Genomic DNA, 24,604 nt, shown 5'->3' with positions numbered 1-24,604 from the left:
TCATCATAAATGGGCAATAGAAAGGATGTCTGATCCTACTAACAATGTAGACTGTTTCCATTCCCAGGCATTTTCAGTAAGACATGTGGCAAACTGTTGATTCAAGTAGTTAGGCATGGAGCCCCACAGTGCACAAAAGCCTTCAGTGCTGAAGTTGCGTTGGGGAAGTGGTGGATGCAATTGTTGAACTGGGTGTGCGTGTGAAGTCTGACTTGCTCCATGGCTCAGGTTCTGATTTAGCAGGCCACTGTATATGGTTCAGTATTAACCTATCAAATATTTGTATTAATAAGTAACCTTGGTCTGGCTGATAAACCTCCAGTGTTTAGTTATCCTTATGTTTGTTTTGTGCTGAAAAAAATATGTTGCTGGATATTTTTTGCACTGCATTTAATTATGACCAAGTCGTCTTTTATGAAGGAGTAAAGAGAAAGGTAGATGAATATTTTTGACATAGCATCCTGATTTTGCAAATTCTTTCAGGAAGCAACAACCTTGACTTGCATTTTTATTCCCACAAACACATGGGGGTGTAACTTTGTTTGCAGTGCAATTTTCCCATGGGCTGTGTTTAAGATTAAAAATCCTTCTGTGTATCTTGGTCTATGCAGATGCACGAGTCTACATAGATCTCTACTAACTTTTTAAGGTAAAATGTACAATAGTTTTATCTTTGCTCTAGGGGTGTTTGTGTTGTCCCACTTCAGATGGAGGTTCACATGAGTGAATCCTCTTTCATACAAAGTAATTCCACATAAAAAAAACTAGAAGGTCAGGTAGAACAATTGTAGCCTAGTCATCTCCCTGACAAGTTAATAGTTTTAAAAAGGTAAAGGGACCCCTGACCGTTAGGTCCATTCGTGACCGACTCTGGGGTTGCGGCGCTCATCTCGCTTTATTGGCCGAGGGAGCCGGCGTACAGCTTCCAGGTCACGTGGCCAGCATGACTAAGCCGCTTCTGGCAAACCAGAGCAGCACACGGAAACGCCGTTTACCTTCCCGCCGGAGCGGTACCTATTTATCTACTTGCACTTTGACGTGCTTTTGAACTGCTAGGTTGGCAGGAGCTAGGACCGAGCAACGGGAGCTCACCCCGTCGCAGGGATTCGAACCGCCGACCTTCTGATCAGCAAGTCCTAGGCTCTGTGGTTTAACCCACAGCGCCACCCGCGTCCCTTAATACTTTTATACATAGTATTTAAAAAAGTGATTTCTCAGTGTCTTAAAGTGGTATCCTCATCTCATGAGCCAGGTAAAGCCATCTGCACAGAGCTGCTATTCTGTTTCTTTGCATCAGAAAGATACTCTCCTTGTTAAAACAGCATATATGAAAAAGAAATGAAGTCTTATCAACAGTATTCATTCTAGCAGTAATACTCTTTAGCCAAATGGCAGCCTTCTAGTGTGTTTCCTGAGGCAATTTATCATTCATGTCATTTGACTATTTTGCCTTTTAGAACCTTTCTAGACACTGCATTGAAACTTTCAAGAATACAGTTCTAAAGGGGAAAATATTTTATTCATCTATAAGGGCCCCGAGATTGGCCTTTCTTTATTTCTTTCCTCTTTTGAAATTGCAAAGAAGATTTGTAATTTTTGAAATTGCAAAGAAGATTTCTGTGTTTCAGAATTAATGAGCTGTCATCATTAACTGACACCTTGTTTAGTTGGTAGAAACCAAGTGCATCAGATCCAGTATGTATTAATGCAAAAATAGTTAATGCACTATCATGTTGTATTGCTTAGCAGAGGCACTGATAAAGAAGAGAGGCAGCACCAGGTGACCCTCCCTAGACCCTTGTGAAAATGAGATTATACTCAGCTGTGATCCCTGTTAGTTCTCACATTAATTTAAAGCAAATTAATCATTGTGCTGCAGCAAATCTTACATGACTTTAATATATAGTTGGCAGAGGTTTCTTGTATAAGGTATCGCTTCATTTTCTTCAAATTCTCTTAGGTCACTTTTGTTTTGTTTTTCATTTCCCCAGCGATGGAGTTCCATGAGAATTTACAAAGTATAGGAGCCAAGGAAGGTTTAAAGGAGAGAAAGCTACAAAAAGCAGTGGAGAGCTTTACCTGGAATATTACAATCCTAAAGGTATGACTTTTTAAAGTTGAATACTTTTTGAAACATAAACCACCATGCTTAGACCATTGCCAAAAATATGATAATTAACATTACACTATACCAAGTGTGGTTCTACTGAATACAAAGTTTGGTGATACTTGGAAATGCTGTCCTTTTGTTGAATTTACAGAAACATTTGTGTCTTAGATATGAACAGTATAGCACAACCCTTTATTAGTTAGATACAGCTGGAATACTTGTCTAGTTTTAGCCATCAAAGACATAGGAATAAAAACTGCACAGATGATGAAGGGTGGAGAACATCTGCTTCTCCAGATGTTGCTGGACTACCAGCTTCCATCATTGCCTTGATATCTGGGGCTGACAGGAGTAACAGCAACACTCCAGGGTCTCAAGCAGAAGTCTTTCACAAAGGTGGCATTTTTCCATCTCCGCCGTATTAAGCAGTTGGTCCCTTACCTTTCTCACCCTGATCACGGGGCTGCCCTTGAAGCTGACCCAGAAACTCCAGCGGGTGCAGAATGCTGTGGCGAGGCTCCTTACGGGGTCCTTGCCACAGGATCACATTCATCCAGTGCTTTACCAGCTGCACTGGTTCCCGGTGGAGTACAGGGTCAGGTTTAGGGTGCTGGTTTTGACCTTTAAAGCCCTTTTCAGTAGTGGCCCCGACTTGGTGGAATGCTCTGTCACAAGAGACGCGGGACATGACATCTTTCCGCAGGGCCTGCGAGACAGAGCTGTTCCGCCTGGCCTTTGGTTTAGACTCAGTCTGACCCCTTATGTTTTCCTCCCCTTATGGTTTTGATCTATGGGCTACTTTTAAAATGAGGCTGCATTTTAAATTGGCCCCCCATTATATTTTTATTGTAATTTTACTGGTGTTGGCCGCCCTGAGCCCGGCTCTTGCCAGGGAGGGCGGGATATAAATAAAATTTATTATATTATTATTATTGATGTGTTTAACTGACCTCCTTAGCTGGGGATTATGGAAAAGTGATGAAATGAATGCAATGCAGTGAAAACCAGTGTGGGCAGAGGCCCTATTGGGGACAGGGGATCCTAGGTGTCAGGTGCACTTGTGAAGTAGCACTAATCTGCAAGGATGAAGAACTACAAATAATCTTCAGGATCTTCTGAACAGGCAATTCCTGAAGTCTCCTTTGCATTCATGGCGCAAGCTTAGTATCAACCCTCAACGTAACTCTTCTTTAACCTCTTCAGCTGCCTTGTGCACAAAGGCCGCTACTTCCCTGTAAAAGATCACATGTCTAAAATAAGGGCCACTGGCACATGGAATCGATGGCCCCAGGGGATATACGTTGTGTCATATTTAGACCCTGCCCTTTGACACATGGAACTTGTGCAAATAAAATGAGTCCTCAACAGCGATGTGAAGTAAATTACACTTAGAGACCATTATGGCCATGGCCATAAGCTTCATGGTTCAACCTCTGATTGCTATATCCACACCTCAGTAACCTGAAGACACGATTAAACTTACTGATTATTATGCATCCCCTTGAATAAGCATGGTGGTTTACTAGTTGATTTAGACCTTTGCATGGCCATATTTGGGATGGGGAAATGATAGACATCAAAGATCATTGCACTTTTTGTTTCTTTAAAACAGTTATTTAAAAGAACATTTGCCGGTGTTGTTGGTGTTCCTGTTTTGGTGTTCCTGTTTTGATGTTTTCTTTTTAAAAAGCATTCTAGTGATATCAGAATCCCCCGTTGTCAGACTATAAACTTGGCATCATTAAAACCGATTTTTATGTGAAGCGGCTAGGGCTCTAAAGAGGCTCCATGAAGCTATTAGAAATCTGTTTACTTCTTTGAAAGGAAGCAGCTGAATTAACATTAATGCAGTTAGGAAGAGAAAATTAAATACTTTGCCGCTCTTTTGAAAAGTATCAATGGTACTTAATGAGGTACACAGGAGGGAAAGTATTAACATCTTTTCTTTTTTAGGCACTGCATATGCTCGCTTCACACTTCTCTAGGCATAACTCCATCTTAACATTTTTGCTTTACATTTTGCATGAATTTAAAATCATATAATAAACAAAGCCTTTTTTCATATGGAAGTATACAATTAAAATGCAGAGTTGTTTCCATTTGTTCTCAGCAATGTTTTCCATTCAGCAAAATGGAAGAAGTGGCAAAGTTAGTGCAGCTGCCTGTCTGTAATTCATTCCCTGTCTTTCTTCCCCAAACAGATAAAGGTCCCATTTGCCCACCGAATAACTCATCTCTGCACTAAACTCTGGAATCTATTTTAACGACATCACATTTCATGGCACTCTCTCTCTCTCCCACACACTTTTGAAAGCTTTCTTTCAGTTTTTCAAAAATACAGTTTCATCTCACCTCCTCTCAGCTTCATTCTTCCCACTCACTAACTTGTCATAGAATTCTATTGTAGAAACACATCCAACATACAAACTGTAAACCTCATCTTAATTCCCTCCCACACATCTCAGCAAAGCAGCCCATCTTTCCTGGCCTCTAGTGCTGCACTTACGAAGCACCTGTGGACGGATGAACAAAGTGAACAAGTCCTTTTAAGAAAATTATCTTGCTGTTTGCCCTCCTAAGATACAAAAACTAGCAAATTCAGGACCCTATGAAACAATTCATTTATTAGTAATATTTCAGAAAGCAACATTTTATTTATCAATTTACCTCTTGGAAGCCATTTTGGCATATAAGCCATTTACAACTATAAAATCAAGCCATAATTAAAATACACAATAATGTTAAAACATCCTTAATTAAAATGTACGTAAAGCAAATGAACAATTAAAACAGTTTTAAAACAAACCACAAGTTCAATTCAGGGAAATGTTTGCCTAAACAAGCGCATTTTTCGGGAGCTGGCGAACATTTTTAGGGACTCTTGTATTTCAGTAGGGAGAGTCTTCCACAAGCACTGGTGTTACCAGTAAAAGAGTCTGCTCTGTGTTACCACAAGCCAATAATCATCAGCCTTGAAGAAACTAGCCAGGTTCCATTAGCCGATCACAGTGCCCTTATGGGGCAGTGAATATGCCATTTGTGGAAAGTGTTATTAAATTACTTCCCATTAAAATTAACTTGCTCACCTTTAGGAACAGGCTTCGGAGCTCACTCAGTTGCAACTGTTCTCTGGAAGCCACATATCAGCCTTAAGCTTCTTAAATAATTTGCTTTACATTTGTGATCAAAGACTTAGTTTGGAGTTTTGGTGGATGTGGCTATGCCCTTTTTGCAGAGAAAAAATTCCATGTGTTGAGTTTTGCTTGGGGTTCCTCTGCAATTGCTAGCAGCTTCTGAATTTCCTGTCAGTCATAGCTCACTTTATTTACAAGTAACAGATAAGCAGACAAGGCAGCTGAAAACTGCTTCAGTTGGGCTGCAGCTGGACTCCAAGCGCTCTGAAAATTGCACCCAGCATTTAATTCACTCGGTTTATTTTAGCAAGAGTCAGCCTAGATTAGTTTAGATTTAAACAAACCAAAGTGAAAACAACATGAACTAAATAAATGATTCTGTGCTGAAGTTCATAGAAACATTTGTGATAACGTACATATGATTCATCTGCTCTGCCATATAATGTTTCATGTATCTTTATTTGTTTCCTTTTTCATGGGAATTTTAAAAGGATACCAGTTTTGTTTTGACAGATTAAAGAATGCCACTGAAGCCAGAGTCCAATGAATAGATGTTCTTCCCTACAGAAAAAAAACTCAACATTGCCATATGAATGTTCATAGGGGTTTTGGTCTTTCTGTTTTATTATTCAGCTAGTGGTGTCTTTCCCAGTTCTATAAGATTTGCTCTGTATTCTTAGACCATGATTTTATGGTCCAAGCTGCTTTTCTTAGAAGAATGCAGTGTCTGCCTTATCCTCAAGGTCTGGAACTTTGCCAGACTTGTGGTTTTCTGCTCTGCAAAGCATTCCACCCTCCAGAGAAAGTCGGGGGAATTGTCCTAGAAGCAGTTTTCCTTACGCTTACGAGAGGACTATGCTGCCATCCCACCAACAGCTCCAAAGGATTTGCTAATGAAAAAATGTGATGTTTATATCACCCAACCCTTCCTAGATGCTCATTTTCTTTACATACAAGCACTGCTCCTATCCCATAAGCCATTCAGCCCATGCCAAAACCACTTACTTAGTGGAACTCCTGTTCAGAATAGGGCTCTCCTGCCTACGCCTGGAGCTCTGGCCAGTGAAACTGAAAATAACCTGAAGCCTGTGGTCATGCACACACATGCCTCTTTCTTTTTTGAAAGGTAGCTGCTATCCCTGGGCACTCTCTTCCTAACTCTGAATGTTACAAAGAAGCTCAGTATAAAGGCACTGCAGTTGCTGGATCACAATGAATAATAAACTCCTGATGGCTCTTGGATTCCGTCCACAACAATAAAACTCTTAGCAAAAGTTATTTGCCCAGAATTGTTTGGTGGGAAATATTATTGTCTTTTAAATGCATCCAGCCAGCTGAATGCAGTTCAATCCAGTGTGTGTGTGTGTCTTAGCTCAAAGTAATCTGGTTTTCATCTTCATGAACTAGGCTGTGGTACAATAAATCAAGTCTAGAAAATGGTCTCATTATTGATAGTTGTGACTGCTTTTGTTCTTAACAGGGGCAGGCTGATCTTCTCAAAGATGCTAAGAACAAAGCCCTGGAGAACCTAAAGCAAATCCACTATGCTACTGTTTCATGTGGACTGAATAAGCCAGGATCGGAAACAGCCGAGGGTTCAAAGCCCCGTCGAAGCCTGGAGGCTATACCTGAAAAGGCGGGTGAAGAAAATGGAGAATGAAAGAACATTCTCATTATTTTGGAGTTTATAACTCTGCAACCATTGTAGCTGCACAAGACATTTTGCTTTGCACTTACTACTAGTGGGAGGGGAAATCCTGGAATTTTAAAAGCACAACTGGAGAAGCTAATTACTATCCATGAAAACTGTGAATGTACATAGCAATTCTGTGTGCAGAGGCATATGAATTGTTCTAACATGGAAATAATATTGCTGGCTAAAACACTCTGTATATGTGTAAAAGATGTCATGATTCAATAATCTTGTGCAGAAAAATATCATTGTCATTTAACAGAAAAACAAATTGGTTTTCCTGACTGGAAATACGTTATAATGGCAAGGGAAGGAGCTTTTGTCATTGCTCAGAAAAGTGCCTTGATTTTTGGGGAAAATCTAGGTGTGCAGTGATTCCTTGATTTAGGAGCAGCGCAGTTCTATAATAGTTTGTTGTGTTAGGCCTGTTGTTGCACATCTAACTTAAAAATCGGGGCTGAAAATGTAAGCAAAATGCACAGATTAAGCAAAATTCTATGATGAAGATACTTGGCAGTGTTCAGCTTTGAAAGTGCTACTCTTTTGGGTTTCTTTTTTGTTGTTGAGCCATAAATAAAAAGGGGAATGTAAATACAAAGTGCTTACTCCTGGCACAGTGCACTGTGGGAGAGCCGTTGCATAGAAGGAACATGTGCAATCAGTCAGCCATTAAATGCCTGATTAAGGTGCATATACCTATTTCCACCTAAGAACATCTGCAGATGTCTACAGCTAATGTAAAAGTGACCAAACTGCAAACAAAATACTGTACATAGTTTTATCATTTCGTGGAAGTGAAGAAGTAATTCACATTAAAATGTTTTATGATACAATTCCCATGTTATTGGCCTAAAACTGAAGTTCAATTTTTGTTTTGTTTCAGGTTTTTAAATAGCCTTTTTAAACTTCCAGATCCATCAATCTTCCCATTACGTGGTTTTAACATGGATTTGTTTTTCGAAATTTCATACTCACTGTAAGCTGAATATACAAACCAAGATCTGCCTCCTAATGTTTCTGCTAAAAATAATAAAATGGGGTACGACATCACAAGGTGCAATAAATTTGAAGCAAATGAAGTCAGTTTTAAGAGATTTAAATTGTCTTTTTGTTGAGTGCCAGCGTCAACCCTGATTTTGTTAGAGACAAGATAATCAAGTGAGTGCTTACCATGCTTGGCTGATAAGACAAGCTTGATTCAAAATGTTCGTGCACCTCAGAAACACCATTCCCTTCCAGCAAAGCCTTCTCAATAAAAGATACACCATTTAAGCAACACAGTTAGGATTTCTTACTCAAATGATTTCAGTTCAAGCAGAGCTATTTTTCTGGGGAAATGTTCTGTTCTTTTATCATGGCAATGGCGTCTACCTGAGAGGTGCCGGAACTGAGTTCCGCTGAGTTCCAGCTGAAGTATAAATAGCTGCAATGTTGTAGGCTGAACCTTTAAGGACTGAATCAGGACTACCACCTGAACAGTGGATCAGCCAGTGACAATACTATAGGCAGTCCTACAGTGAAAGGCTATACAGAGTAGATTGCATTAACTTTGCATCTGCAGAATCGGTTCACCAATCTTTTTGCCACCAAGAGATGTTTTCCCCTGGACACTTTTTCTTTGCTAGTTCTCTGCTGAATGGGTGGAGACGGGTACAGCCTGGGTGTGGCCAGATAAGAGGTGCAACCAGCAGAACAGCTCACTTCCCTTTTCACGAGAGAGGTGGGGGTAAGGGATGGCTTTTAAATAGGCCTCTAGCCTCTGAACTGTGGGTCGCCACTTAAGCAAAGACTACAGTTGTGTTAGTCTTGTGGTCGTGCAAATTCAACACCCCTTTCAAGTCCAGTGGATGAAACGGTATCAAGTTGTGGAACTAAAGAAGGGCTATCTGTGTTCTGCTTATCTTAAACTATGCTGGGATAGACGATACTTTCTTGCTCAGTGAACTAGCAGCCTTATCATTGCGTGTTGCTGTCCTCCAGTTGCCTTCCAAACACCTTTAAAGATATAGATAAGCCTACCAGTGCAATATCAAGCCGTCAAAACACACCTAAAATCACCAGGAAGTTCTGCTTCCTGCCTGTGCCTCAACTGATTTTGTTTTCTTCACGAAAAGAAACCTCTTCCGTAAAACTTAAGCACAGCAAGAGTAAAGTGCAATGGTTTCCTTTAATGTTGCAATCCCATTTGTGGTGTCCCTTCCTCTGCACTGCACTGCCTCCCAGAGCAAAAACATAACTGGCACAACACCTTTCTGCAGTTTGTGCTGGTGACTTGGCTCATTGGCTCAGCTGCCTGAGCCCATGGAAATATGACAGAGTCACATCTATTGGCATTTGCTGATTGCATGGTACTGGGTGCACCAGCCAAGGAAAGGACAGTCTGTAACAAGACTAAACAGAGGGCCTTCTCGGTAGTGGCGCCCGCCCTGTGGAACGCCCTCCCTTCAGATGTGAAGGAAATAAGCAGCCATCTTCTTTTAAAAAGACACCTGAAGGAAGTTTTTAATATTTAATGCTGTATTGTTTTTAACACTTGATTGGAAGCCGCCCAGAGTGGCTGGGGAAACTCAGCCAGATGGGCAGGGTATAAATAATAAATTATTATTATTATTATTATTATTATTATTATTATTATTATTATAACAGGAATGGCAGAGGGAGGAAGAACTTTTTGGTTGCGAACAGGGAATTACGGACCTCTCTGCTCAAGAACCAGAGACCTAATCATGGCTCCTTCAGTCAAGTTTAGTTATCCAAACTAATGCCATATCCTACCATTCTTACCTGCCACAATGTGCATGAGGACCAATGTTACAGGAGCTCCAATTTTATTCCAGTGGCTCCCTGCACCTGCCTTATTAATAAGCTGAGGGGGGGAAATGAAGGAGAAATGTCTGATGGACATTTCCAACCGATGTCAGAAAGACTTGTTCACAGTGCCCCCCAAAAGGCCCCAAAGTTGTGCAGGCAGCAGCATGATTTGTCCCTTAGCCTCTGCGTAGGGGACAAATAATTGGCCCTTGCTTGAAGGAAGATAGAAAAAGTCTCCGAAGTGAGATATCATGTGGAAAACGAGACAGCTGGCAACCCTTGTTCAAGACAGGGCTTGCTGTGAAGTGCTTTTAATGTTGCTTAAGGAACAATTCATTGTCATTATGGGATGGACAAGGGAGCAGCTGCACCTGGAGCAAGGAGCATGATATTAGAAGCCGTTTATTTTGCAAAAACTTAAAGGGCATTTGCAGTTACGTGGGAACTTGCACGATACATTGGCCTGGGTTTATTTCATATGTCCATACTGCATAGGGTGACCCAATGCATTGGCAACTATTAATATTTGTGTAGAAAAGGGAATTCAACAGCAAGTGCAGTTTGTTGTTTTTAATGTTGGTGTGACTTGACAATGTGAACCTGCTCATATATTCCGTATTCCAGACAATGATGAAAGTGACAAAAATGGCTAGGTTGTCCTAGCATTGTATGAGTCAGATTTACTTCTATGGCTCCCACTATTGAACTGTCAACCTGATACACCCTGGGTTAAAGATGTGGCGCTTCCTCCCACCCCACTTTGAAGCAGTTAAAAAAAAATCCTTACATTGGAAGTGAAACACTTATCAATACTCTATCCGATTAAAGTGGAATCCAATTTTCTCTGATGAAGTGAGGTGGTACTTATGACACGCTCTGGGTTTCACTTGATAAACTTGTCTCCACCAGCGGGTATCACATGATTACAAGGCTCTCTGTAAGAGCTGATCTGAGATAACCACTCCACACCAGCATGCTATCATATAACCATGCAAGTTATCTGATGGTGAAGCACAGACATTTGAATTACCTTGGGCTGTTCTTGCAACACTGCCCAATGTATCCTGATTTCTGCAAAGAGTATAATACACCAAATACTTCTATCAGTATAGTGGCCCTCAGCAACAGCTTTCTGCTGAATCACTTAAAACTCCCTTTACATGGTTTTTAAAAGGCAAGTGCCCGTTTTCTTTCACACAGGCTTATTCATTTAATTGAAGCACTTCAAATGGATATTGGGTTGGGAAAGGTTACATCACGTTAAAACAAAATCATCCTCAGCAGTTGTGCCGAGCTATTTAGCCTAATGATGACAATCATTCTATGATAAGTCAGTCAAAACTTGCTCTTGCAGCTAAACAAACCAGTATTGGCCAAATAAAATTTAACATGTTGAGCCTGACTCAGGATACCACTGCTAAATGGTGGATAACACTTTTCACTTGGCTAAATGGCATGAGGCGCTCACAACTGGGTGGAATTTTGGGGCTTCAGCTCAATACTTTGCACATAGGAGACCTCAGGTTCAACCCCTGGCTTTTCCAGGTATGGCTGCATCAAGAGGTCTGTCCGAAACCATTGCCAATCTCTGTAAAAAAAATACTGACGTAGATGGACCAAATAAATCTGGATAAGGCATTAGAGCGCTTTTCAGCACATAATTGCTGTGTTCCAATTTGGCTGAAAAACATGGTGCTGGTCATCATTTATAGAATGGTAGTGCTGAGATTTGTCCCTGTTCAAAACACAGGCCTAGATACTTCTAAGGAAACTAGGACTAATTCTTAATTATGGGCAATATCCAACATTTGTCATCCTCCAAGCAGTCACATTGAAATAAATGGACTTACATTATGTAACTCTGTTGATTCCAGTGTGTCTGCTCTGAGTATGGCTAATGCTGAATATCATTATCCCCCTATTATTATTTACTATTTAATAATAATAATTTGGCACGCCATTGCACCCTCCTCGGATAGAACTACTTGGAATCTTCTTAAAGAACTACAAGATACCTTATTGTTTTTGTGGTCACTTGGACAACACAAGGCTAGTGAAAGATTTCCTGACAAACAACGGCACCAGCTTAGATGTGTTAATACAACGAAATTCAGTTAGTGGTTAGATGCCACTTTTTGCAGAATAAACCACATTTTTATCAGGCCGCTCACCAGCTGTGTGCATACCTTAAAGACCTAGTTGGTTGCTTTTCTTTTAATTGTTGTAGACCATCAACAAGTCTGAACAACTAAATGCCACTAACGCAACTAACACACTAAATCAGAAGGCTTGTCTGTTGATAAAACTCAACAGCAACTCAGTGTATCTACCACAGAGCTGCAGGCCTACAGAAGTTGTTTGACTACAATTCCCTTCCTACTGGCCATGCTGCTGGGGCTGATGGGAATTGTAGTCCAGTGACATTCAGAGGGCCACAGGTTCTCCATCCCTAATCTACTGGATGTGGGTAAAGCCCTGAGCAGCTACTGAGCAATTTCCACCACCAGAAAGGTCTTGGCTTTCAGATGGGTGTTTTCAGCCGAACTGCTCAGCCTCATTTACAATGACATCATTGGAAATACAGTGTCCTCTAAATCACTCCGATGCACGCATTCGCTTTCTCTGCTGAGCACGATTTGCCTCAGTGTTAAAGGGTTTTGTACTGGAAGGCGGGCGGGGGGGGGGGAGAGAAACATTTCATAGTAAGACATTTAAATGCCACAGATGTCACAACATTAGACGGTTGAGAGGTAGGGGTGTGTGTGTGTGTGTGTGTGTGTGTGAGAGAGAGAGAGAGAGAGAGAGAGAGAGAGAGAGAGAGAGAGAGAGAAACAGTGCAGAGAGCTTATCAGGGAAACGACATGCAGTTAGTGGCACTTTACATACGGTGCCTCTATGCACTGGTTCTGTGCAGTGTTTTTTTTTAAAAAATGTCATCTAACTGCATAAATTCCATTCAGATGCAGCCATTATTATGAGAGCATCAATAACAGGAAAATCTAATTAGGGGATAAAAGGCTTGCAAGGGATGGAGCCCTTTTTCATATTGAAATGGTAATGAATTAAGCACAAGCCATGAAGGATATTGTTTTTTATGACTAGTGACAAGTACAAAGGCTCACAAGCCCTACTTTCTGCCACAGGATTAAGTGAAATGTCTTTCTCATTTTCGCACCCGGCCCTTTCTGCTCTCAGTCAAGCAGCATATGCCTTTCGAAATCTGCAGGTATGTGCTAAATATGCTTGTGAATGCATTAATGTTGTAAAGACTCTGGCAGCGGCTAAAGAACCAGCCTATGTAAGCATACCATGCACCTCACCACATATGCATTCATTCACCATTCAGAAAGCCCAATCACATGCAGAGTCTGGAAGCAAGAAAGGGCGTGGTTGGAAGCCTAGGTCTAAACACAAATGGACACAACCACATGACGAATGTGTTTGCACACGATGTGGAGTGCACAGAACGTTTATCCGTAGCACCAGCCAGAGTCATTCCATGACATTTTGCTGTCTGAGGCAGGACACCAAATTCCCCTCAATGCCACATCATGTATCCCAAGGCAGGCACTGGAAGCAGAAGTCCCACAAGCAGCTCTTTCCCTCCCCTGGCAGAGAAACAATGCAACAATATCTGCAGGTAACAATTTTCTGCCTTTCTTGACACCCACAATCAGCTGCCTGAGGCAGCTGCTTCACAATGGTAGGGCCGGTGCTGCCCACTTATGCACATTCATACAGTGAAAACTGTGTCTCAGCTGTCCATTTACTTTAGGCACAACAAATTAAAATAGTAAACTACTTTATACCAGGTCAGACTGCCACTGAGCTGTGGTCCTTTTCCAAGGACGCATGCAAAAGATGGCTGATGAACTACAGTCATGCCGGCTGCCTCATCTAGCAAGTTACCAGCAGGTAGGAAAGAATCAAATGCCATGATCAGCACTACAGAATCTTCTGAGCAGGATTCTAGCAGGCAACACTTCCCTGTCGGAGTCCTTCCTACGTTAAGTAAGACCACTATGCCCCTTGGGCTACTGTAATGAGAATGACTGTGGAGAGGCACTGTCAATCCAAATCACAGAATAAATGAGCAAATGAGACTTGGCAGTAAGAAAATGGGGATAAGTACAGTAGAGCAACCAATTACCGAGAAAGGGGCTTATTTTGTCTCCCTGCTCTGCAAAAAGTGACAGTGCTGAGGCTGTTACCTGATTCTGACATATTTCATGATGTGCCTATTTTAGCTATGATGAGATACACACTTCTGGAACACCAAATACTTTTCATCGGAGGCCTTCTGTATTTTTGCGGCTAAGCAGCACCCACAAATTAAAGGTTTATTATATCTATCTATCTATCTATCTATCTATCTATCTTATTTTTATTCCACCTGATAAGAACTCATAGCTGTTAAGAACACAAAGATAACCAGCTAATCTTGACCAGGACCACAATCACACCGTACATTTAAAGAACTATGATACCACTTTAAACAGTTATGGATTGTCCCAAAGAATTCTGGGAGTTGCAGTTTAAGGGTGTTGAGAGTTGGTAGAAAACCACAGAACTATGATTCCTGGAGTTTCCTGAAAGAGGAATTGAGTGTTAAGCTACTCTGAGTAATGAAGCTCTGAGAGGAACAGGGGCGTTAGTACCCTTAAAAAACTACAGCTCCCAAAATGTTAGTAGTGTGTGCGATTCTTTAGACTGAAGCAGCATACCTCAGGGTAATTTCCCAGCCAGCTTCAGTGTAATACACTATTTCTAAAAAGTTGAATAATGCAGTTGACATAGTTGCCAACTAATTTCGGTCTGAATTAAATTAGTGACCACTTAGCTTTAGGGCAATGTGAATTACAACCGGACAGAGGCAAGACCTGCTAGATGTTTACATTTATCTACCATGCTTAATGGTGTTTACGTTGTGTAATGATGTTGTTCAGCTAGTAAATCAGTTTCAAATATAGTACAGGATGACTTTAGTGCTCAGAAGGCATCACAAAGCACAGCACAATTACAACCCACTTAAACATAAATAAATCCCAAAAGAACACAGTTAATTCGGTATGCCAGAAAATATGAACAAACTAAACCCTTTAATTTCAATAACACAGCAGAGTTTGCGTCAATTAGGTACTGTTTGTTCAAGTTGCAAGAGGCTAAAATTCTTTACTAAAAGGTGTGCAAAATTTTGTTTCAATTTCTCAATTCATTTTCATTTTAAAAATTCATTTGAATTGCATTCATTTCATTTCTTAGTCATTTTAATCACATATGTCTAGGTCTTCCCAATACATTTTATTTTTAACATAAATACCACTGAAAGATCAGGTCAGTCTCCTCCTGCCTCCAACTTCTTCCATATGGCACAAAATTTCCAGGTATTCTATTACTTTCCTATAATTTTCTAGACTGGATGAAGGATTAACATTTAGCATCTGTCATAGTTTGCTATCTCTTTCTCCTTCCCTGAAAACATTTCTCTGATCTGTATAGATGGGTTTTTTTTAATCATTTCTATTGCTATGAAAAATTGAAACAATCAATTTGATGTGTGTACTAAATCTCCCTTGTTTCATAAAATATACAATTAAAAGCTACTTATCCCCCCCCCCAATGCTTGTTTTAACAATGCTGCATCACCTTGTATTATTTCCAGAAACAACAACAAGAAAGCATAACATTATGAAGATATGCAGGAAGATAGTCAAATATGAATTTAGCTTGGTTAATGGGTATATGCCCCACTTTCCCCATCCACCAAGAATTTGCTCAAAGAGGCTTACAAATATAAAAGCAAAAATAACCCAACCATTAAAACACAAATTAACTAACTAAAAGGAGCAGCAAAACCACAAACAGCAGCACCATACACTAGATGCATTAAACAGGAACAGAATCAAATGCTTATGGGGAAAAGGAACGTTTTCAAACAAAGAGGAAGATAACCCAACATTCCACACATACAGGGTGCAATGATGTTTTTGCCAAATGCAACAGCTTTTCAAAAATTTATTATTCAGGGACATCACATTTCTTTCATTAAATAGCAGGCTTAAACACAGCACAACAAAAACAGCAAAACAGACTTCAAGCAAACTAACATAGCATGAACAAGATAAAACACTTCCCCATTCAGTTATCCTGAACTCCAGCGATCAGTAACAGGAAGATTCCAGCTGGCCTGTTTGTTGCACCCTTTCAGAGAATCAGAGTTCGAAGGACCACGAGGATCCTCACCAGTTCAACCCCCTGCAATGCAGGAATCTTTCACCCAACATAGGACTTGAACCCATAACCTTGAGATTAAGAAGAGCCTCATCCTCTACCACAGGGATCAGAAAACTTTTTCAGCAGGGGGCCAGTCCACAGTCCCTCAGAACTTGTGGGGGGCCAGACTATATTTTGGAGAGAAAAAAAAAATCCTATGCCCCACAAATAACCCAGAGATGCATTTTAAATAAAAAGACACATTCTACTCATATAAAAACACACTGATTCCTGGACCATCTGTGGGCCGGATTTAGAAGGCGATTGGGCCGGATTCGGCCCCCGGGCCTTAGTTTGCCTACCCATGCTCTACCAGCTGAGCTATGTCAGGGCCTACAATGAACCTCCAGGGGTCAGACCCCACCTGATAAACTTATATACTCTTCCACAGTGCTATTTTTCTAGAAAAAGAGGTGTCAGGACTCACCATGAATGCCTCCCTCGTTCTCTTCAAATGGCACTGGTGCTGGAACTGAAAAAAGCTCTTCTCTTCTAGACTCTTGGTGGCTTATTGGCCTAATACCTAAATTCAACCCACCTGTCAAACTAGGCCAATCTACAGGGACCAGCACAGTTAATCAACTCTGCAGCTGCATTCCTGCTGGCAGGTACTCAGCCTACACCTGGCCCACCAGCAGGTCTTCCCACATCCTGCTGCTACTTAGGCCTGGGTAAAAGCAAACAATGAACCCTTGCCGCTTGCCAAGGTGCTACTAAGCAGGGAGGAAGAATCTTACAGACCAATCAACCTATCTCCTTGAAATACAAGTGTCTTTCACAGTAGGTTTCCCCTACAAATGACACATGCGAGAGGGTCAGAACATCCATTCTTAAAGGATGAGCAGATTGCCAAAAGAGGAGATCTTTCAAGCAGCCTGGTCGCATGGGCTTTATAAGCTATAACAGGCAACTTTAGATTTAGATTCCTACATTATGCTACCTTTTGAAGCCCATTTAGCACCTGTTCAACCTGCACATTTGTAAACAGATTACAGATCACTCACAACTTACACACATTTAAACTTGTACAATTGCAACTTGACATACTTGGTGACTGGCCAATTGAAATTGCACAAATTAAATGCAATGACGGTGGAGAGCTTAAAAGCTATTTCCATGCTGGGAAAACCTTGCACAAAAATAGCTTTTGAGCTCTGGGATGCTCTCATGAGATCTTGCAAGAGCTTCCCAGAGTCCATGTGAGAGCCTCCACTGGAAGAGGAGGAGGAGGAGTAGTTTGGATTTGATATCCCGCTTTATCACTACCCAAAGGAGTCTCAAAGCGGCTAACATTCTCCTTTCCCTTCCTCCCCCACAAAAAACTGTGAGGTGAGTGGGGCTGAGAGACTTCAGAGAAGTGTGACTGGCCCAAGGTCACCCAGCAGCTGCATGTGGAGGAGCGGGGACGCGAACCTGGTTCCCCAGATTACAAGTCTACCGCTCTTAACCACTACAACACATTGGCTCTCACACTGGAATTGCTACATTGCTGGAAGAAACTCTAGGAAGGCTGCCCTTGCAACTCAGGGCGATGGGAGAGTGAAATAGTTGCATCAGAGAGTGCTTCTGCTTTCCAGTTTGCAGCTCTTATCTTTTCTCAGTAAATAATAAAATCACATGGCTACAATAAGAGGAAACCCTTTGTTTGTTATGGTGCCTGCGGTGAAGACTCATCGATACAAACCCCATATAATTAAGTGATAATATTTATAGACTTCAGCTTCCTGCTTTCTTTTTGGTGTCCTGCTGATGGACTAACAGCAAACAAAAGCTCATGTTCTTAATGTTAGAGGCACAACATTAATGCTGCTGGAGAAACGGGAGCGGAAAGCCAGTCTTCAAAAGGGAGCTGCTTACATTCTTTCTCTCTTGTCCCAGGAGAGCAGCTCTAAGATTCTTGCTATAGAGTACATTATTTCCCCTGCATTCCACACTCCCTCCAAAAGACAACTGGAGTCAAGCGCATCTGGGGACCCTGCCCTTCCCTCCCTGCTCACAGTTCAAAAAGCAGCCTGAGGGCAATTTGGTGCTAAAAAAAAGTACAAGAGGGGAAAGGGTTAAGCAGACTCTCCCTCTCTACCCTTTTCCCCCATTTGGCCATAGCCTGGCCTAGGAGTCCGAGTCCCACTTCATGCAGTGTCTAAATTATCCTAACAAAAGAGGTAAACTTTGTTCCTAATCTGCACCTCCACCATCATAGTCTCCTATGGTTTGGCCTCATCCATCGTCCTCAACTTTTCCTAATAGCCATCTTAGGACCTATTCTAACTACAGCTGCCCCACGTTTCCTCCCAGAAAGCCACACTTGGGAAAAAAACGCTATGCTAAAACAAACAAACACCACCTCTAGGACTTGAGTGTAACTTTATACCTCTGCAATCCATGCAATAGTAACTCTCTTTGCTTCCCCTTGTGGTATGAAGGGTCAGTGCAGCCTTTCGCAGAATCCATGGAATATAGGACACTTAGGTCACGTCTATGCTATCCATTTAAAGCACTCTCATGTCACTTTGTAGTTATTACTTTCCCAAAGGATCTTGGGAACTGTAGTTTATTAATGGTGCTGAGAGTTGTTAGGAGACTCCTATGCCACTCACAGAACTGCAATTCCTGGAGTTCTCTGGGAAGAAGGATTATTAAACCACTCTGAGAATTGAATCCCCTTGTGAAGAATAGGGGAGGCGAGGGAGCCGGTTTCAGCACTTACCGGGTGATGCACAGGAAGATGCACACCTTGTAGAAAGGTGGCACAGTGAGTCGGTGCGTCTGGCTGTTAACCAGAAGGTTGGTGGTTTGAGTCCACCCAACGGTGGCTGTGGCAGCATTCCTGCATTGCAGGGGGTTGGACTAGATGACCCTCGGGGTCCCTTCTAGCTCTATGATGCCATGATCAATTGCACTCATTTGATGGTGATGTTTGTCTCCACCCGGGTCCAAGGCTTTTTACAGATGACATGCTTCTTGTCAGCACTGGTTCAGGGTCATGGAATTTTTTTTACCCATATATAGGTTGAGCAGAAGGTGAGGAAGCAGGTACCCACAATGCCTATATTAGGCTTGGAGTTTCTTCCTCCCTCTGCAAACCTGATTTTTCTCTAATCAGCAGCAAAAGCGTGTGCTGTGACTTTTAGCCCCAAACCCACCCCTATTTCCCTCACTTGCCATGAATACACCTGGACAGAACATGGGCCTCAGCCCTTACCTTGGCCACTAGGCACCACCTTCCACTCCTAACTTACGACTGCCAACTAAATTGTTAGAAGCCAAGCCAATGAGCAAGGCCACAAGTAGCTCGCAATAATACGCAGGCTCCTTTTCAAGGGGGGGGGGAGTCTTCTCTAGACTCTTTTATTACTCATGTGGCTTTGTTCTGAATTAACTTGTTACCTCTGGGAAATCTATCTAATTCGTTCATGGCGTTTCTTACATGGGCTTAGTCATGGCTACTTGCTTAGATGGCTTTAAAAGGGAATTAGATAGATCCATGGAGAGTAATGCCTACTCTTCAAAAAGGCAATGCGCAACCTTATGAGCACTCATTTCACTGAATGCCAGACTCTGGGGAGCAACCGCCGGAGAAGGCTGCTGCCTTTGTGTCCTAATTCTGAGCTTCCCAGAGGCATTTGACCAGCCACTGTAGGGAAAAGGATGTTGGAGCAGGAGGACCTTTGGTCTGATCCAGCAGGGCTCTGCGTGCATTCCTATGTCTTGTCGCAGAAGTGCATGACGAAGACTTGGTTTCTTTAAAAAGAGCAGACATGAAAGGAACATTCCTCACTTAGGAGTGTTAATATACAAATGGCTAAAAGACTCCACCTGTTCTACTGAGGATTTTCTGTCCAAATTAATTAATATCATGGTGGTTCTTTTAAAGAGGAGGGAAAAAAGTATCTCACTTGTACGAGAGACTCGTGGAGGAACAAATGCGGTTCTTAAATGCTGGATTGTGCTTGCCGGAATCTGCAAAGGAACATCCCCCTCTATTTTCTCTAACAAACGGTCTGTGTAAAACACCCCATGGCAATATCTCCTACGGAGGCATTTTCAGCAGATAACAAAGGCTGGAGCACTGGAAAAAAATGTTTTCTTCTTTTGTAGGGTGGTAATGATGTGATCAAACAAGGACATAATGGCAGCTCGGCATATTATCGTGGTCCCTGGACAAAATGCCAGCCAGTTTGAAATAGGTGCTCCTGTAGGCATGAAAGGAAGCCATCAGATTGAGACAGCGTGTGTAAATGTGTATTTCCATGCTTGGGTGTTTGAACAGCTTCCAGAATTTGGTTACGGGGGAGATGGTAGTAGTGAACAGAGACTCTGCCATCTATAGACTTGAAATCCTACGCGCATGTTTCCCTAGGGAGGCAAATGAGGAGCTGCCACACATTGGCCCTTTCAAAACTGGGCTCCTACTAATACTGCTGAAGCGTGGCTCTTCCACGCCAAGCTTGAACCAGAATTGAAAGTGTGCTTCCAGCCTCAGCTGCTGTGCCAGCTCCAGCTTTTACTTGGAAATACAGTCGTACCTCAGAAGTTGAATGGAATCTGTTCCAGAAGTCCATTCAACTTCCAAAATGTTCAGAAATCAAGGCTCAGCTTCCGATTGGCTGCAGGAAGCTCCTGCAGCCAATTGGAACCTGCGTCGGACATCCGGGGTTCCAAAGAACATTTGCAAACTGGAACACTCACTTCCAGGTTTGCGGCGTTTCGGAGCCAAAACATTCGTCTCGCAAGGCGTTCGACTTCTGAGGTATGACTGTATTAATTTTGCCAGTTACCCAGCACCCTGAACACTTCCAGATTAAAATACTGTCATAGTGTTGCACGCCACCCCTAAGGAAACAAAGGGAACAGCTCTATGCTTGATGGGAAATGGGTAGGTCCCCCTTCCTCAGCTGGCTGGTGGTTATAATAATAATAATAATAATACAGTGGTACCTCGGTTTACGAACTTAATCTGTTCCGGAATTCCGTTCTTATACCGAGGCGCGCTTTCCCTAATGAGGCCTCCTGCCGCTGGTGCCCTTCCACCATTCGGATTCCGAGGCAAAGTTCTCACCAAATCGTTCTTGAACTGGACTGTTCTTAAACCGAGGTATAATAATAATAATAATAATAATAATAATAATAATAATAATAATAATAATTTTATACCCCACCCATCTGGCTGGGTTTCCCCAGGCACTCTGGGCTGCTTCCAACAAAATATTAAATACAATAATTCATCAAATATTAAAAGCTTCCTTAAACATAAAGACAAAGGCTACAGTTGAGAGTTATGTGAGCCTGAAGCTGGCAGCAAAGCAACAGGCTGGGAAGCCAGAGAATCAGAGCCATGCCTGATTTCTGCTTGAGTCCAAGGCAGCAGCTATGGGGGAAGCAAGGTCCTCTTGGGGCCTAGCACAGAACTGCTCCCTTTGTTTCCCTAATGGCCTACCGTGGTACCTCGGGTTAAGAACTTAATTCGTTCTGGAGGTCCATTCTTAACCTGAAGCACCACTTTAGCTAATGGGGCCTCCCACTGCTGCTGCATGATTTCTGTTCTCATCCAGAAGCAAAGTTCTTAACCCGAGGTACTATTTCTGGGTTAGCAGAGTCTGTAACCTGAAGCATCTGTAACCCGAAGTACCACTGTATTGCTTTATCAGGAAGCTAGCCAGGAATTAGAAGGGTCTCAGCATACAGCCTACTCCTCGCCAAAATCTTAGAACACTACCTGGGTCATTCTTGAAAATGTCTGGAAATGTCAATTGGTGCAATATGCATTGGTGAGGCTGCTGATGGTAACCTAGTTTATTCAGCCATATTACAAAACACTGATATTAGATCAGTGACATTGGTTCTGAATTTGTTTGCTGGAGAAATTCAAGATGCTGACCCTTACCTTCAAGGCCCTGTAGGCCTAGGAGATGTTTAATTATTTATTCCTCCACCCTGTGGGATGTGAGAACAAGGATGCAGGACCAGATCATCTCATCAACAGGGATCAAGTTATGGAATTCATTGCTTCAGAAGATCTGACTCTCTACCTCATCAACTGAGTTCAGATGGCAAGTTAATCCTGTTTCAATGCAATATTTTAAGAAATTGCCCACTGCTGTTCTGGGATTCTCCTAACAGGAGACCTAACAGGACCTAACAGGAATGAAAGCATAATATGTAAGTAATGAGGGAAATGAATATAGTTGGAATTTCAAAGAATTAAAAAATGGGCAGGGGTGGAACAGGCTGGGGACAGGCAGATAAGTAGAATCAACATTGTCAAGATAAAAACAGCAGTAAAGATACCTACTTGTTTTGATATCTTCAGGTTATTTCAGTTCACCCTGCAACCATTTCCTTCTGTTTTCCTTTAAGCTAGACTCTTTTCTTGAGCCTGTGAACCAGGTGACTGTGAAGCACATTTCACTGCATTTGGCCCTAATAGCATCTTAATAATATTCATGTCTCTCACTGTCTCTTTCTTCTTAAAGCGTGACTCTTCCATCCCCACCATCATTCACATTTTCTACACTTGTGTCCAGTTTTAGCTAAGAAAATAGAAAGAAGCAAGCACTTGTTTGACAGGCAAATACAAACAATGATGCAGAACGCTGCGAGGATTTATTTATTTTTTGTAAGCCTCAGAGTTCTCCAAAGGTTTTGTGCTATTTTGGCTCTTACAGAAGTTGAGCAATCCCCTACGGATTCCTTAAAGGAAGTTCACCTTCTTCAGGATGTGGAAATGCCTATACAAAAGAAAACATTGATTATGGTTTGTGAGTATCTGTGACTGTTCACACAAGTCCTGATCCAGGAAAAAAGCACGTCTGGTAGCAAGGCAGCCATGGAAAGGGCCACAGCTCAGTGGCAAAGGGCACAGGTTTGATCTCTGTTATCTCCAGGTAGGATGGGGGGAGGGAACCCTGCCTAAAAAACCCGGAGAGCTGCTGTCAATCAGTGTGGACAATACTGAGCTACATGGACCAATGTAGATGGACAGCTGAAACAGTGAGGCTTTATCAGCATCAGTTGTTTGTTAAGGGAGGCAGAGAGTCCGGGTTCATTCCCGTTCCCTGTACCACACAACACAGAGCCCCAGATGCTCTCACCATATGAGTAATCTACGCAGCATATATGGTAGCACTGAGAAAAAGGGGTAAACATATTTGTACAGTATGACTCAAAAGGCAAAAATGCATTAATTAACCGGATTCAGCATATCTGACATCTGCTATTCACACTGAGAGAGATCCCTGCTTCTCCAATTGACAAACCAGAGACTAGCAAGGGGAGTCTAAACAACGCAGCCCAGAAGGGTCATTGCAAAGGCTCACCTTAGATGCAGAGAAAGAGAAATCTGTTTTGCGACGATATTATTCCAAGCTGTTTCTGCAGTTGGCTAGGTTTGTAGAATTCTCAGGTTTTTTAAGCTCTTGAGAGAGGAGTCTTTGGACTCCCAAACAGGTCGAGTAAAAAATTACTTGTACTAGTGAGCCCCTGAATAACCCCTCCCTCCTTTCTTCCTGCTTGGCCCATTTTTGGAGCTCCTTTTTCTCCACCCTTTGTGCATCACTCAAGAAAAGAGAGAATTACACAAAAACTAAAGCCATGTACACTTGTTACTTCCATGTAGAGCATACCTGGATGCAGACTGGAGAGGAGCCACACCCTGTCCCAACAATGGATCTTCTCATAGCAACTGCATGTGGTTGTCTGCATACAAAAACCAAGCCAAGGTGCTTGCGCCTCCTCACATGTAGGGGGCGCTGCCCAATTAGAGCAGTTGGTTGTGTGAGTGTGCCAATGGCACACAACCCCCACGTGCAAGGAGGGGCTGGTGCTTTAGCCATTGTATTTGGACAAAGAAACCCAGACAATGGGGCCGGGGCTAAAAGTGCAGCCCTGCTACAACCTGCCCTTTGTGCAAGAAAGGAGTGCAGAGGGTTTATTCACTGTCTCAGCCCAACACTGTAACAACAACAACAACAACTTATTTATACTCCTGGTTTCCCCAGCCACTCTGGATGGCTCCCAACAGAATTAATGATAATAGTAACAATAAAAAAGCAATAAAACATCAGACATTAAAAACTTCCCTAAACAGGGGAAGCTTACCTGACACCAATACCGATTGCCGTTACTGTCTTATGTATTTATTTATATAACACTTAATGCCAGAATAAGCTTCCAAGCGGTTTGCAAGTATAAAAACCAATTGTGCAGGCATTAAAATATAAACACCCATAATTGAAATGCACGATAAAAATCCAATCAAAATATAAAAATTACAGCTGGGACAGCTCAGTTGGTAGAGCATGGGATTCTTAATCTCAGGGTTGTGGGTTCAAGTCCCACATTTGGCAAAATATGGCTGCATTGCATGAATTTGGGACTAGATGACTCTTGTGGTCCATTCCAGCTCCATGTCTATGATTCTATATAAATCGCCATAGTTAAAATAGGCAATACAGTGGTACCTCGCAAGACGAATGCCTCGCAAGACGAAAAACGCGCAAGACGAAAGAGTTTTCCGTTTTTTGAGTCATTCCGCAAGACGAATTTCCCTATGGGCTTGCTTCGCAAGACGAAATGTCTTGCGAG

General features: G+C 42.1%; 1 protein-coding gene and 1 long non-coding RNA gene across 14 annotated transcripts in view; one reads left to right on the top strand and one right to left on the bottom strand.

Moving 5' to 3' along the window:
• PLCL2 (phospholipase C like 2) overlaps nt 1–8,020 on the top strand; it is a 134,711-nt gene extending 126,691 nt beyond the window's left edge. For 11 of the 13 annotated variants that reach the window (XM_083577671.1, XM_083577669.1, XM_083577672.1 and 8 more), the window contains 2 exons: nt 1,992–2,101; nt 6,725–7,770. In XM_083577671.1, the coding sequence (XP_083433797.1) occupies nt 1,992–2,101; nt 6,725–6,904 (290 nt within the window). In that variant the 3' untranslated portion in view covers nt 6,905–7,770. Of the gene's footprint in view, nt 1–1,991; nt 2,102–6,724; nt 7,771–7,820 lie in introns of those variants that run through there. The other 2 variants (XM_083577668.1, XM_083577667.1) reach the window with 1 other exon arrangement.
• LOC310745617 overlaps nt 1–23,981 on the bottom strand; it is a 33,270-nt gene extending 9,289 nt beyond the window's left edge. The window contains exons 1-2 of the long non-coding RNA XR_014540233.1: nt 23,466–23,981; nt 21,906–23,435 (exon numbers count right to left, since the gene is read on the bottom strand). This is a non-coding gene — a long non-coding RNA (uncharacterized lncRNA). The remainder of the gene's footprint in view (nt 1–21,905; nt 23,436–23,465) is intronic.
• Between the last annotated feature and the right edge of the window lie 623 nt (nt 23,982–24,604).

The sequence above is a fragment of the Podarcis filfolensis genome (genome assembly GCF_964270895.1).
Source record: "Podarcis filfolensis genome assembly, chromosome: 12".
NCBI lineage: Eukaryota > Metazoa > Chordata > Lepidosauria > Squamata > Lacertidae > Podarcis > Podarcis filfolensis.
Note: the sequence above shows the minus strand (reverse complement) of the source record. Positions and strands in the feature narration are given on the sequence as shown.